The 14,780-nt window shown below is 44.8% G+C and overlaps 1 protein-coding gene across 1 annotated transcript; it reads right to left on the minus strand.

The window, feature by feature from the left end:
* Window positions 1-7,099: 7,099 nt before the first annotated feature.
* NUDT9 (nudix (nucleoside diphosphate linked moiety X)-type motif 9) lies at window positions 7,100-13,862 on the minus strand. Its single transcript, XM_008945551.1, has 7 exons — window positions 13,669-13,862; window positions 12,643-12,738; window positions 11,888-11,974; window positions 10,520-10,631; window positions 10,006-10,152; window positions 9,692-9,776; window positions 7,100-7,286 (listed from the first exon to the last, which is right to left on the minus strand). Exons 1-7 carry the CDS (start codon window positions 13,860-13,862, stop codon window positions 7,120-7,122), a joined length of 888 nt encoding a protein of 295 aa, XP_008943799.1. The 3' UTR covers window positions 7,100-7,119.
* Window positions 13,863-14,780: the final 918 nt, after the last annotated feature.

Consider the following 14,780-nt stretch of genomic DNA (forward strand, 5'->3'; position numbering starts at 1 on the left):
CTCCTGCCTGACACAACAGCCCCAGCACGGGGCAGCAGGACTCCTGCCTGACACAACAGCCCCAGCACTGTGCCAGGCAGCAGGACTCCTGCCCAGCTGGCCATAGGAGTGTGCTGTGGGCACGCCTGTGGAAGGACAGATCAACAACAGGCCCAGCATCACAAGCAGCAGAGGACATCACAGCCCCAACACCTCCTTATTTCCCTAGTGGGCACTTTTGACCCTCCTCCCACCACCTACTGCTACCATTCTTCCTGGGAAGGCAATGCTAACAGTTCCTTTCACCATCTCCCAACTTTTGCTTGCCTGAATACAGGCACAATTTAGGCACAAAAACCAGGACAGAAGATTATTCCAGAGTCCCATAACTTGATGGTTTTAAGCACCCAAAACATGCCAGGCATGCTGTTGTAAGCAAGCAGCCCCAAATGCTATTACTACAAGGGAAGATCAGAAAACACCTTTCACATGAACCACGTCACCTTTCCTGTGAACAGAAAATGGGATTTGAAAAGGCCATTTCAGTAGCTCAAATAGTGGAAGTCCACTTGCCCCTTAATAAATTGCTCTTGAGCCACCAAGGGCTGTTAATTCTACTGCAACTCCAGCGAGTGTCCTCATCAGCTCCATGCACCAGTCCTTGTGGCAAATTCAACAGAAAAAGCTTGTTCTCACCCATTTCCATCTAACCTGCTACGGGGCAGAACATTCAGCTCCCACAACAAGCATAAACTCCTCTGCCATTAAACAGAGCTTCTTTGAATCACTGCAAGCAAACCTTTCAAGATAACACAAATAGGCTTAAAAATGGAAAAATATTTATCCATATTTTGTTAGTTTAGGCTTAAGAACAGACAGAATGGCATAAATCCCACAAATGAGCAACACCACCGCTGGCTGTTGTGGTAGAACACTGATCAACTTTGCATCAATACTTCCACCCAAAAAAACCCAAACATCCTTATGCGAAACCCGACAACCAGAATATCTACATTGAACTGACACAGAACAAATATTCCTTTTAGAAACACACTCATACTTCCACTGCCAAACCTGTCAATCCTCCAAGGATTAGTAGGGGTCATATTAAAAAAAAAAAAAGGCTCCTTTATCTGCTGAAAAGTAAACTAAATATCCAAAAGGTCTTAAGAAAGCATGAATCATGACATCTTGTGTGTTTATGATGTCAGCCATAGCACACCAAGCTGTATATATAGACACCAGCCGTCCACACAGCCCCATCCCTGGAGCCAGCTGACTTCAGCCGATCCACTGACCAGCTGCTCAACATGCAATCCAAAGGTAATACAGATGCTTTAATGTTATCTGGACTAAATTTCATAACAAAAATAATTTGGGGTATGGCTGTAGACTGCATGGCTGTGAGTGTGAAGGAAAAAAAAACTTTTTTATCCCATGGTGAGAGTGGTCAAGAACTGACACAGGGTGCCCAGAGAGGCTGTGGATTCTCCATCCTGGCAGACTCTCAGAACTTTACTGCCCAGTCCTGGACAGCTTGCTCCAGCTGACCCTCTCTGAGCTTGGCTGGTGAATGGACTAAATGATCTCCAGAGGTCTCTGTCAACCTCAACCCTTTTGTGAGTCTGCAAAGAAGTGTGTGGCAAGCACCCCCAGAGCGATACCAGCGCTCTGCTGGAGGCCTGCTGCTTAGAACAAGAACTGCAAAAGGCTTCCCTGAACATTGTTGGGAAGGGGTGAGATTAGGGAGACACAAAAATCAGATCCCAGAGGAGGGAAGTGAATGGTTAGGGAGGCAGAGGCCTGCCCAGCTCCCTCCTCAGCCTGCCTGCGACTCGAGCCCCCCACAGACAGAGGTGGCCGCTGGGGCCACCCCGGAGCCAGCCTCCGCCAGAGCCCTCCTGCTGCTGGGCTCTCCCTGCTCTGCGGGGAGGAGAGCCAGCCAGCCCTCCCTCCCTCCCTCCAGCAGGTCTCCCCTTCGGCCAGCCGCAGGACACTCACTCTTTTCCCGTTTGCTGCACAGGGCTGCCCCTCAGAATGAAGCTCCTGCTGCTCACCTGCGTGCTGAGCGTGGCTCTGGCTGTGGCAAGTGCAGTGAGTACTGAAGAAGCTAAACAGGCACCAGTGTGGGAAATGCTAGCAAGGGAAACTGGAAATCACAATTTTAAACTAGTAGCAGCCTTAAAAATGCTCATCTTTGGTACAGGCCTAACTTACTGATGTTATCTACCATTCTAGATTCTCAACTCATTATTGAGCCCTTAAACTTCAAAGACAAAAAAAAAATTGAAATAACCACCTTGGAGCCAGCTCACCAACAGGGCCTATATTTTCTCCATTTGCTATTTCAGCTGGCAGTATTACAGACATTGAGGATTAATAAATTCCCTTTACAGAACAGACTTTGTTTTCTAACAGGAAAAGAAAAAAAAAAAAATTAAGTCCTTGATTTTTTTTTTTTTTAAAGAAATACAAGAAAAATCACACCTCTCCTCTAAAAGAAAATTCATTCTTTTTCCACATGATAGCAGCAGTGAAAGCTCTGGTTCAGACAGTATGGATGATGTAAGTCTCATCTGTAAATTAAGAGAACCTCACTGGTTTGAAGATCTGTATTTAGCTGGCAGCACTACAGACAGGAGATTATTAAGTTCCCTTAGCAGAACTAACTTTGCTTTCTAATAGGAAAATCAAAACGAAGTACTTATTTCTTTTAAGAAATAGAAGTAGCAGGAATTATGCCTCTCTCTAAAAGGAAATTCATTTTTTCTACAGGACAGCAGCAGTGAAAGCGAGTCTTTGAGTTTGAGCTATGTAAGTATATTTTGTCAGTGAGCAGAATCTCATGGTCCAAACATTTGTATTTGACAGTACTACATAGATTGGAGATTAATAAATCTCCTCTGCAGAACTAACTTTGCTTTCTAATACAAAAACCAATATGATGTACTTATTACTTTTAAGAAATAGAAGCAGGAGGAATTATGCTTTTCTCTAAAAGGAAATTCATTTTTTCTACAGGACAGCAGCAGTGAAAGCGAGTCTTTGAGTTTGAGCTATGTAAGTATATTTTGTCAGTGAGCAGAATCTCATGGTCCAAACATTTGTATTTGACAGTACTACATACATTGGAGATTAATAAATCCCCTCTGCAGAACTAACTTTGCTTTCTAATACAAAAACCAAAATGATGTACTTATTACTTTTAAGAAATAGAAGCAGGAGGAATTATGCTTTTCTCTAAAAGGAAATTCATTTTTTCTACAGTCCAGCAGCAGTGAAAGCTCCGAGTCAGAGAGTATAAGTTATGTAAGTATATTTTGTAAATGAACAGTCTCACCAGTCCAAACATTTGTATTTGACAGTATTACATAGATTGGAGATTAATAAATTCCCTCTGCAGAACTAACTTTGCTTTCTAATACAAAAATCAAAACGAAGCACTTTATTTCTTTTAAAAAAGAAGCAGGAGGAATTTTGCCTTTCTCTAAAAGGAAATTCTTTTTTTCTACAGTCCAGCAGCAGTGAAAGCTCCGAGTCAGAGAGTATAAGTTATGTAAGTATATTTTGTAAATGAACAGAGTCTCACTGGTTCAAACATTTGTATTTGACAGTATTACATACGTTGGAGATTAATTAATTCCCTCTGCAGAACTAACTTTGCTTTCTAATAGGAAAATCAAAATCAAAACAAAGTACTTATTTCTTTTAAGCAATAGAAGCAGGAGGAATTTTGCCTGTCTCTAAAAGGAAATTCTTTGTTTCCACAGTCCAGCAGCAGTGAAAGCTCTGACTCGGGCAGTATAAGTTACGTAAGTGTCATCTGTACATGAACTGTCTCACCAGTCCAAACATTTGTATTTGACAGTATTATGTATGTTGGAGATTAATAAGTTCCCTTTGCAGAGCTACATTTGCTTTAACAAGAAAAATCAAAATCAGAATGAAGTACTTGATAATTTATTTTCTTAAAGAAATAGAAGCAGGTGGAATGGTGTTACTTTAACAGGAAAATAATTCTTCCTTTACAGTCCAGCAGCGAAAGCTCTGAATCAGACAGCATGGAGCGTGTAAGTATATTTTGTAAATGAACAGAATCTCCCTGGTTCAGGGATTTGTATTTAACTGGAGCATGTGGCACTGAACGAGAGGACACTGACACGAGGTGACTCTTTTCACTGCAGTCAAAGAGGGCCCTTGAATCTGGCAATTACAACGCTCGTGCAGCGGACGGGGCTGCTCTGCGCGCTCGCTGACTGCCAGCCTGAGGTAAGTGGGCTGCCCAGGAGTGCAGTGGGCACCAAGGAGCCCTGCACCAGGGGACACAGCTCTGCTGAGTGACAGGCTGCTACAGCAGGGAGCAGGGCAGGGACTGCAATTCAGCTTTGACTGGGGAGAGTAATCCACTTGGCCTTCTAATTAGCTGACATCCGTTCTATGGGGTAACTGTTTTAATACAAAACCTGCTCTATTTCTTCTGCTTGAAAAGAGGGTACAAGCTTTGCCCAATTTCTGCTGCTGTTTCCTAGATATTCTTTAAGTGTTTGCCTGGGTGTCCCAAGCCCTGGGGACAGACAATCTCCTTGACATTTAAGAAAAGTAGTTTGGGATAAACAGAGACAAAACACATGGCGCTGAAAAACACCACTTCCCAACACATCTAACTTGTATTAATATACAAGCTAACATCACCCATACAAAGAAATAGATCTTTTTCCCAGAGATTTGTGAAATGAACAGAGTTGCTTATTTATAAGCTTTCAGTATTGTAATTATGCAATAAATTTCAGGACACAAGTATGCACCGAGACCTGCCTAGTACTGGGATACACAAAGTAACTGTGTTCTGTACAGCATATGGTCTAAGAACACACTCCAGCTGAAAGCTGTCTAACCAGAAAGCTTTCCTGGAAACCTGGTGATCAAACCACATAGAACCAAGTCCACTTAGCCTGGCCAAAAAAGGCTTTAGCACAAAACCAGTGAAGAACGAAGGGATTCCTTGCAGAAATTTTGTTTTCCAGGAATAACACACTGGCTATGGAAGCAGTGCATTAATATTTGTACTGCTCATTCTGATTGTGGTACTTTCATTATTTTCCCATTTTCACCTTTAGTTATTATTCATTTAGCACTTCATATCTAAGCAGCAACATTCAAGATAAAGGATCATGCTATTTGGACAAGCAACAGCACAGTAACCCTTGCTCTCAGGCACAATCAGCTGCACATTTACCTCCCACAGCCTTAAGAAGGGTCTGCTCTTGTGGTCATGCTTTCAAAACCCAGCTACACTGGGGGACTGCTCTGCATAATGCATTAATGGCACATTAAATTCATTAACTGTTATTAATTCTCACCTGCCATTCTCTTCTTACTCTGCAGATACCTGGAAGACTATGAATGTCTCCTGCAGAACATTTGCTTCTAGATAATCAACTTCTTACAGCTCCTTCCCACCTTTTGCCTCACCAGTGCACTGGAAACTGAGGACAAAGAACAACCAAGTCCTGTTTCACATACCCACCTCTGAAACCGGAGTGGGTTACAGTGCACAGCTCTCTCAAACCTTCTCTGATGATTTGTTAGGCTTCAATAAATGCTAAGCATCAATTTCTTTGTTGTAGTCTTCTTTTCTTGTGAAAAAAAAAGTATTCCCAAGTCATTTCAGTGATCTTGTTTCCAAAGACCGGAGTAGAAAGGGAAGGGAACTCCTGAAGCTAGCTATGTCCATTCCGAGTTGCACAGGTTCTCCTAGGTCCTCATCTGACCCCACCAGATCTTACCCAGTCTCCATACTATGCTGAGGACAGACCAAAATCACTTTTCCCTAAGTAACCACTAGATCTTCTCTAGGATTTGAAGAAAGGTCTGAGTAAGCCAAGTCTATGGAAGCTTCTATTACAACTGAAAACATTCCTAAGCAAGACCACAGAAGAAATTAAGTAAGCAGGAAGAAGTGAAAAAGGACTGAAAAAATTTAGTAACTCTTAGCATTACTGTTCCTTTGAGAGGGACATACTAATAACTCTACAAGATTCCCAGAGTTCCCTGTATAAACACTGTATAAAAAGGACTCCTCAAGGTTTCATTAGCTAATTGGGAGGAAGGAGGGGGTTGAAAAGGAGAAAAAAGAATTCCTTAGTTAAACAGGATGTTACCAACAGAATCAACAAAGCGTTCCAGACCGTGACATTACCACCACCACACTCCAACATACACCTCAGTTCACCACAACTCCCTCCCCAGGTCTTAACCACAGCTTTTAGCTGTTACTGTCACCAACTCATGACACTATTACACAACTTACAGTAATTGCTCCGTGATTAAAGAAACCCAGGGAGCAATGTCAGCACCTGTTGTGCAGCTCTTATCAGCACAACTGCCACAGCAGGCCCACATCAGCCATCTGACTGCAAGATCCTCACATTACCAAAACTGCAAAAACCACCACAGTTTACAAGATTTATGGCTGCTCTTTCCAAAAATTCTGTTTGTAGCATGGTCTCTCCAACAGCCACACTGCCATAAGCAGTGGGAAGATAGAAACCTCAAAATCCAGCTCCTAAAATCAGTCAAGTGACATCCTCCAGCAGTTCCCTGTAGAGGTGCTGTCAGGCCTCCAGAGGTGAATTCCACCCATACTGTAAACTAGAAAGCAATCAAGTGTGAAAACTAATACCACAAAACAGAAAAATCACTGAAAGGAGAACTGCTCAGAAACTTCATTTTATTATGTAGTACTTGGAGTAATTATGCAGGTTACCACCCTGCAAGTCTCACATCCCTTATGGATTCATATTCCCAACAAGAAATCAGTGCAAAAACGCAGAGCTGAAGAGACCAGCCTCTGAACTACACCAGTCAGGATCTCAGTGTCATCACACAAATCTGCAGATATCAAACTGCTGCAAATAATGAAGACAAGAAGGCAAAACAAGGTAACAGCTCCACATTCATCTCACTTCACACTAGCTGAGAAATCCAAGGAAGCAATCTGCAGTCTCCGAAAAGGCTTCTGTTTATCACTGCCAAGTTGTTTTGTGAGCTGAATTTCACAGAAATGTCACTGGATTCCCACTGAAAAGGAAAATGTCATCTGTTTCAAAGCTGGAAAACATTCTCTCCTTGGCATGTCAGCTACTCGGGAGCAGGACCCTCACTCCAGTGGGCTCCCCACTTCTCAGTCACAAGCTTAAGGAAGTAGCTGTGATTTGCATACAGCTTGAGCTTCTCAGTGATGTCAACCCACTTCACTGCTCCAGCATCATCACCTGCTTCCAGAGGCAACTGATCCATTGTCTCACCTGTTCACAAAACAAGAGTTAGGACATGCTGTTGCATCTTCTTTTCTGCTTTTTCTTCCCACCTGATCAGTTCCACTCTTCCACAGGGCTCCTTCACAGGCAGCAACCTTTGACTCCTTCTCAGAGAGAAGCCAGGAAGTTGTTCATCAACTCTGTGCCAGAAACCTTTCATACTTGTACTATTTTAAGGCAAACCTGAGTGACAGAGGTGGTAACTCCTTGTCACCACTCTTAGGGTACCATCATCAGCATAAGAAGTTACTAGAGATCACTATGGATAATGTCTGACTGCTTCTTTCACAGATACTATTCTACAGGACAAACTGAACTCTGAAGCTTACATACACTTATGACAGAAAATGAGAATTAAAATTTTATTAAAGGCCCCAAAATAAAAAATACTTAAGGAGGGAATCAGAAAGGCTTCTGAATTTCTCTCCAAAGTTCCTTACTCTGTTTTGAAGAAAAGTCCCAGGACTCCAGACAACAACCAAAGAAATCTTTTCAAAAGCATTACAAAATGTGTACTGGAATCAAAGAACAAAGGATGGGTATTGTCAGTGCTTCTGATAAACCAAGGACCAGTGCCTCTGCCACTGGTATCTACTACCCAAAACACAGTGGAAATGGCACTATATGAACTCTGAGCTGAACAAGTCAAAGACACTTAACTAGACTGATTTATCCTGAAAGGTGAGAGGCAAGAATCCAAGATACCAGATCAGTCTAAGAACTAGCAACGTATGCCCATTAGTACTTATTAAAAGTTAATTAGAAGTAAAAATAAGGTCCAACAATTTCTCTGGCAGAGTAACCAAGATAATAGGTCTGAGAGCAATTACATAAACACCAAGGCAATAAGTGCAATCAGTCTGCCAGCAGCCAGGGCAACGTCCCTGAAGCATACACTAGCTACTAAAGGAACAAGGAACACACACCATCCTTCCAGCCCAGACTCATTAAAAAGGGAAACTAAACCAACTCAAAATAAATATAGTGACAAGAAGGAATCCTTGTCCAATGTTCAGTCTCCATACAAAGGCACATGGGCCATAGCTTAGGACTACCTAGCTAAATGAATACATTTGTTTTACAAAGATGCAGCAACACACAGCCTAGGAACAAGATTTCTGGGCCTTGGGAGGGTTGGTGAGGGAATCTGGAGCACAGGTTATTGTCTGTCCCCCTGGTTGATAGCAGTGGGGGTGCTAGGATCATCAGTGGTAGGCAACAGCACAACACAACACAGTTAGAGGAATGGGAAAGCAACAGGACAGTAGTGGAGGAACACCCCTGGGGACTGAAGGGATGCCCTCTAAGATGCTAACACCCAGCAGCCCAGCTGAGTGCCTCTACAGCAACGCCTGCAGCCTGGGGGCAAACAGGAGAGGCTGGAGCCTGCTGTGCTGCAGGAAGGCCAGGACAGAGTGGCTGTCACTGGAACCTGGTGGGACAAATGCTACAGGTGAAGCATGGCTATCAATGGCTACACACTGGTCAGGAGGGACAGGAGTGGAAGGAGGGGTAGCAGGGTTGCCCTTTATGTGAAGAAATTGATAGACTGAAGAACTGTCCCTTACCAAGAGCCACGAGAAGGTCGAGAGCTTACGGGTAAAGATCAGGAACAGAGAAAACAATGAGCCACCAATGTGCAGCAGCAGCCCAGAGGCCAATCCCCTCCTGGGCTGCATCCAGAGCAGTGTGGCCAGCAGATGGAGAGAGGTGATCCTGCCCCTCTGCTCTGCCCTGGGGAGACCTCCCCTGGAGTCTGTGTCCAGCTCTGCAGCCCCCAGCACTAGAAGGACGTGGAGCTGTTGGAGTGTCCAGAGGAGAGCCACAGAAATGCTGGGAGGGCTGGAGCAGCTCTGCTGTGAGGACAGGCTGAGGAGTTGGGGCTGTTCAGCCTGGAGAAGAGGAGGCTCCGGGGGGACCTTAGAGTGACCAGTGCCTGAGAGGGGCTACAGGAAAGCAGGGGAGGGACTGTTCACAAGGGTTTGGAGTGACAGGATGAGAGGTAATGGCTTTAAGCTAGAAAAGGGCAGATTTAGGTTAGATGTTAAGAAAAAAAGTCCTTTAATGAGCGTGACAGACCACTGGAATAGGTTGCCCAGAGAGGTGGTGGAGGCCCCATCCCTGGAGACATTCAAGATCAGGCTGGATGAGGCTCTGAGCAGCTTGATCTAGTTGGAGATGTCCCTGCCTATTGCAGGGGGGTTGGAGTAGATGATCTTTGGAGGTCCCTTCCAACCCAAGACATTCTGTGTTTCCATGAAATTTTCTTAAGTCCATACATTCCTTATTTCAAGACTGGCAGAAACCAAAAGGGAATGACAATTATCTGTCATGGCTGAACATCCTGAAAGGATGACCCTCATGCCCATAAAAGCACATGTGCAGATGCCCACCAGTTTCATCATGGTAGTTGACAGCCTCTGTCTCCATCCAGGCGTTGTCAGTGTTACGAGGGTCATCCACATATCCTCTGTACACCTAGGGCACAAACGAAAACAAGCTCACTGTCACAAAAAAGGTGGAATCAGTAAGACATTTTCTTTCCCTTCAAAACATTTACCCTCACAGTATTTTCAATTATCCCTTCCACTTCCTGCCACAAGAACCCTTGCATCACAGCTTGTTTTCACTTCAGGTACAGTTTTTCAAGCTCCCTACAGCTATGAGTTACATAGCTCAAGAGGCTGTCACAAGAGACAGAGCTCACCACAAAGTGTTCCTGGCTGAACAACTTGTGGAGTTGCTTCTCCAGTTCAGCCTTCTCCTCAGGTGATTTCTCCAAGGCATTCAAGGCCTCCTCCCCAAATTCTCGCTTCAGGGTAGCACTGATCTTCTCCCCTGGGTCCACCATCCCCTTAGAGGGCAGAAAAGGATAAAAATTACTACCCCTCAAATTCCACTTGTTTTTACTCCCCTTCAGCTCTCATTGCATTGCATCCACCTGCATCATACTCTGGACAGGAGGAACTTTTCACTTAGCTGCCAAGAGTGAGCACACACATCTTTCAAAACCTCCACCAGGTTAAGGTGTGTCTGCACTAATCAAAAGGCGTGGTCATGATTGAATCTGAGTACCCCCTTGAAATGCAGCAGGAGCAGAGGGCACACCAGCTGAAGCTCGGGCAAAGCTAGTTGAAGGGACATTTCTCCTGTGCAGCATGGTGCCAGCCATGCAGCAGCAGAGCTGTCCCACATGCTGGCTGCCAGCAGGGCAGTCTCACCCCTGGGATGGCCCACTCCCCACAGTCCTTCCTCTTGATGGCTACGAACTGCAAGATGTTTTTCCCAGTAACCGGATGAGCAACTTTATTGCCACTTCCATCCCTCTTCCACCTGCAGATGACAAACAAGAACAAGTTTTGCTGTTGCTTGACACCAGGGCCTGGGAGAACAGCAGCAAGGCACGGGTGCTGTCACCTGTGTGGAGACAAAGCAGTGACAGAACAGTTTTGGCAGGGACCGATGAACACCACCTGGCAAGACTGCAACCAGGGACACAACAGCTTTCCACACAGCCCTACCAGCTGTTTCTGAGCTGAAAGGGCAGAAACTGCCCAAAGCCACATTTCAGTAGCCACACTGATAGCAGCAGCTCTTTTGAGAGCTACACCCAGCACATCCCCTCAGCTGCAAGGCTTGCTGAGCTGCACTTGAGTCCATCCCTAACAAGACCAGAACTATGCCTCCTGCTGGGTAAGTACACACAGGGGGCAACACCTCTGAACCTCTCCCCCAATCCCTGGCCACAAACACCCACTGTCTTCAGCAAAGAATTAAGCACTACTGATAGTTAAAGCAAAAAGCTATATATGCAAAGACAAAACAGCATTTATTTTACTTTCATGGAAATGACTCAGTAGCACTGGCAGCCTTCTGAAAAGGGGAAGAAATAAAATGCATTAGGATGCTTTTCACAATGGTTTTATCTCCAGCATGGCACTAGTCTGCACCTTTAACAAAGCAATCTTTTCCAAATGCTTTCTTTGTGTAAAATAGTTAACACAGACAGATCCTGCTGGCAACAGCACCATTAAAACAGAACACAGACAAGACACCCTAACCCCACCTCCTCCTAGAACATACTGGGCCAAGGCAGTATTTCTTAGAGCAAAAGCAAGCAGGCTGCCTTTTGCAGTTGAGTCATTATGACAGAAAAACCTTAGTATGCCAAAAGGCCTTAGGTGTGGCATGTTATCTATACAGCATTAAAGTATCCCATAACTCCTCAAGCTTTTACATTTGACACCAAAGATTATTTTTACAATGTATTTCTGTTGAATTGCAGTTGGATTCCTGGGTTGGTGTCTTTTTTTTAAATCTGCCTCCTCAGCATTTCATCAGTTGCTTGCCAACAATGAGTCCTTGCTCTTTTCCAGAGATAAAGACTAAAAGTATTATGAAATTGGTGTCCCACATGTCTGTATATCTCTCTCCATTCAGATAGTCACATCTGAAGGGGCTTATGCATAGAAGAACACAGACAAAAGGCCCATGAAACACAACAGCCTGCCCAGAGATGCACAAAAAAGCACAGTGCAGGGGGTACCTTTTCCCTGCTGCAGGGCACTGTCCAGTCACCCCTCCCTTACCTAGTGACAACAGGATCAGCAGCATGGTTGGGGCCCCAGCGCCCCAAGAGTCCTCTGCCTGTGAGGCCAGTCCTTCCTGCTGGATTTCTGAAATTGGTGGCACAGGACATTAGACATACTTGCTTCCCCACATACAGAACATGATCCAGATATTCTTTCAAAAGCAGGTTTAAGGCTTAGTCAGCAACAGAGGGAAGGATAACAACACACATTCAGTGGCACCATATGCTTCAAGGAGCAAGAGAGACAAAGCAAGGTTTTCTCCAACAGCCTCTTTTTGTGTCTCCTGACCAAGCGTTACTCTCCTTGTGCACATGACCATGTCTGAAATTGGAATCTGGTTTCCAAGACTACAGATGCACAGAGCATTCAATTAGTTTGGGTGAGATTACCCATCTGTGCCATGCCATGGTTTATCAGGGGCAGGAAATACTCTCCTGCTCCTCTACAGCATACAGGTGGAACAAGCTTCAGAGCTTCACACCTGGTCAAGCTGTGGAAACAATTCAACAGACCTTGCTGTTAATAGTGCCAGACCTCCTCTGACTCCAGTGTCACCACAACCCTCGGTGGTGGTAGCACTGGATAGCCTTTTAGTGCCTCTCTGCCACAACCTTCTCCCAGAAAATCTGACCCTGAGGCACCAGACTATCTTGACTTTGTTCTAGCAGGTACCATGTACCAAAACTGACAGATCTGCAAGAGCTCTGAAACTGCATCACTAAAATGAGCATGTGAACAAACCCCCCACTCACCGGGGCCTCCCGTTCTCAACGACGTACAGGCCATTCAGACTCTTCCTCTCCACTTCTCCATCTCTCTCATTGAATTTGGGAGAAAAATCTTTATCACTACATGGAAAAGAATGATTGAGTAGAGATAAGTTACAAAACACAAAACATCCCTCTGCTCCACAAAAGCTTGAAGGCCAGCCACTAGATCAGCAACATTCATGTGGCCAGTAGCCAGCTCTGTCCAGAACTGAAGCTGCACTCCCTCCCTGTTCTATACAAAGCTATAAAGTCCCAAGCTTTATTGGGGAAAGTCTTCCTGTATCAAGTTCTGTATTTAGCAGACATAAGTGTGTCCCCCAAAGCATGGTATGATCCAAATTAAGAGCAAATAGAACAAAAAAGTTCATACAGCAACGGGAAACAAGGAAGGTAAGGCTGAGATCTCAAGTGCCATTATCTTCTGATAGTTCTCCACAGATGTGCATGCACTGGAGGCACCACTTCACACCACTGCAAGTTATACTAGATGCACGCATATAACTTCCTAGCCAAGAAGCATACAGCATTCCTTCAGAGGAGAATATACCCACAGGACCAATAAAAGTGAATACACATTCACAAAAAGGAATTAGTCATGCAATCTCTCACACTTTCATCAGACTGCTCAGCTCCAGAGCTACAGCTCTACTTCAATTCTTTCCTCAGCTTGCATTCAAACCATGAGCAAAAAAGCCACTACATTATGAGAACGTTCTCCCAGATTCTTAGAGAATTAGGAGGTCTTTGCTTAGCTCCTAGCACAGAGAAGCAGCACTGCTGAGGATCAACAGCTGTCCGTTACCCCAATTAACACCACTCATTTCAGTCACCAGCTCAGTGGAATCACCTGTCACAGACCCCCACAGCTAACCCCAGCCATCCAGCTCTCTAGCCACCACCCTTCTGGGCCTTGACTGTTACACATCACTGCAGGATCACACGACTTACGCTGCTGATTTGTTAACTCCGAGGATCACCATTCCTAGGAGAGCCACCGTTCCCTCTCACCTGATGTGTGGATCTGCCCAGCGGGGCCGTGCCAGCACGGCGGCTGCCGTGTACTCCACGGGCTCGTAGTCCTGCCACGCCACGCGCCAGCCCAGCCGGTCCTCGGGAACGGGGCAGCGCCGCACCTGCGACCCCGGGTACGGGGAGGTGAGAGCTCTGCTGTGGGACAGCCCCACGCCGTGCCTGCTGCACATGCCAACGGCAGGGAGAGGATCACAACAGAAGAGGACACCAACGGTTTGCAGAGCAGTTACTGAAAGGAGAGCAAGAGAAAAGAACACCTCATACTTTAGGCTTTAATCCTGTTATTTAACCCCAGCTCTGCACTGTACAGAGAACAGACCAGGCTTTTCTGGCCAACCCAGGCTCAGCAAAACCAGGCTCTCACTTCCAGTGGTAGACCACATAAAAGCAAGAATTAGATCCCCAAAAGCCTGAGCAACACAGCTCTACACGTCGCTACAACCACCACAGCACTTTGTGCAACAGCAAGCAGGACAATAGAGACCTTGTTTTCCAATTGCAGAGAAGGCTAGAACTGCCAAACTAGTTAAGTTAAAACAAAAACTACTTGAGACAGAGTAATTTTATTTTGCCACGGGTTTTTGGGAACTGAAAAACCAGTCACCAATAAAACTCTTAGCAGGTTTGGTTCCAATGCTTCATTGCCAGCTCTTAAAAACTCTACACAGATTTCCTTCAACACATGCAGTAGCCTCTCTGTACTCAATTTTAATTATTATAAAATTAAAGAAGATTACTCTAGATAAGAGGAACAAAGCTCAGCAAGGGCCTATATCCTACAAGAGTACTCAAAAACAGAGACATCTAGATGCTTTAGGGAAAAGCTTTAGAAAATAAAAAACACATATAAGCATATAAGGAAATATATGTCCTCTGCAAAAAATGCATCAAGGATTTAGCAACTTACCACGTGAGCAAGGTAATAATGGGACCAGTCACTTTCAAATAAAAAAAACGTAACTCATACATTAAATGTTAACTCTGCTGTTTGAGCCCAGATGTGAACATCAGGTTACAACCAGCAGAACAGGCCAAGCTTCTTCAAAATCAGCACTTCCAGTTCTACAGCCCTCACTCATGGTTTGAAA

Source organism: Merops nubicus, unplaced genomic scaffold, assembly GCF_000691845.1.
Source record: "Merops nubicus isolate BGI_N331 unplaced genomic scaffold, ASM69184v1 scaffold8208, whole genome shotgun sequence".
NCBI classification, from domain to species: Eukaryota; Metazoa; Chordata; class Aves; order Coraciiformes; family Meropidae; genus Merops; species Merops nubicus.

Excerpts from the sequence above, each read along its gene's own strand:
- NUDT9 (XM_008945551.1), bottom strand. The coding sequence starts at position 13,862 with ATGTGCAGCAGGCACGGCGTGGGGCTGTCCCACAGCAGAGCTCTCACC. Across the intron at positions 12,739-13,668 it reads TGGGCAGATCCACACATCAG|TGATAAAGATTTTTCTCCCA; the intron begins GTGAGAGGGAAC and ends TTTTCCATGTAG. Across the intron at positions 7,287-9,691 it reads CAACTACCATGATGAAACTG|GTGAGACAATGGATCAGTTG; the intron begins GTGGGCATCTGC and ends TTTTGTGAACAG.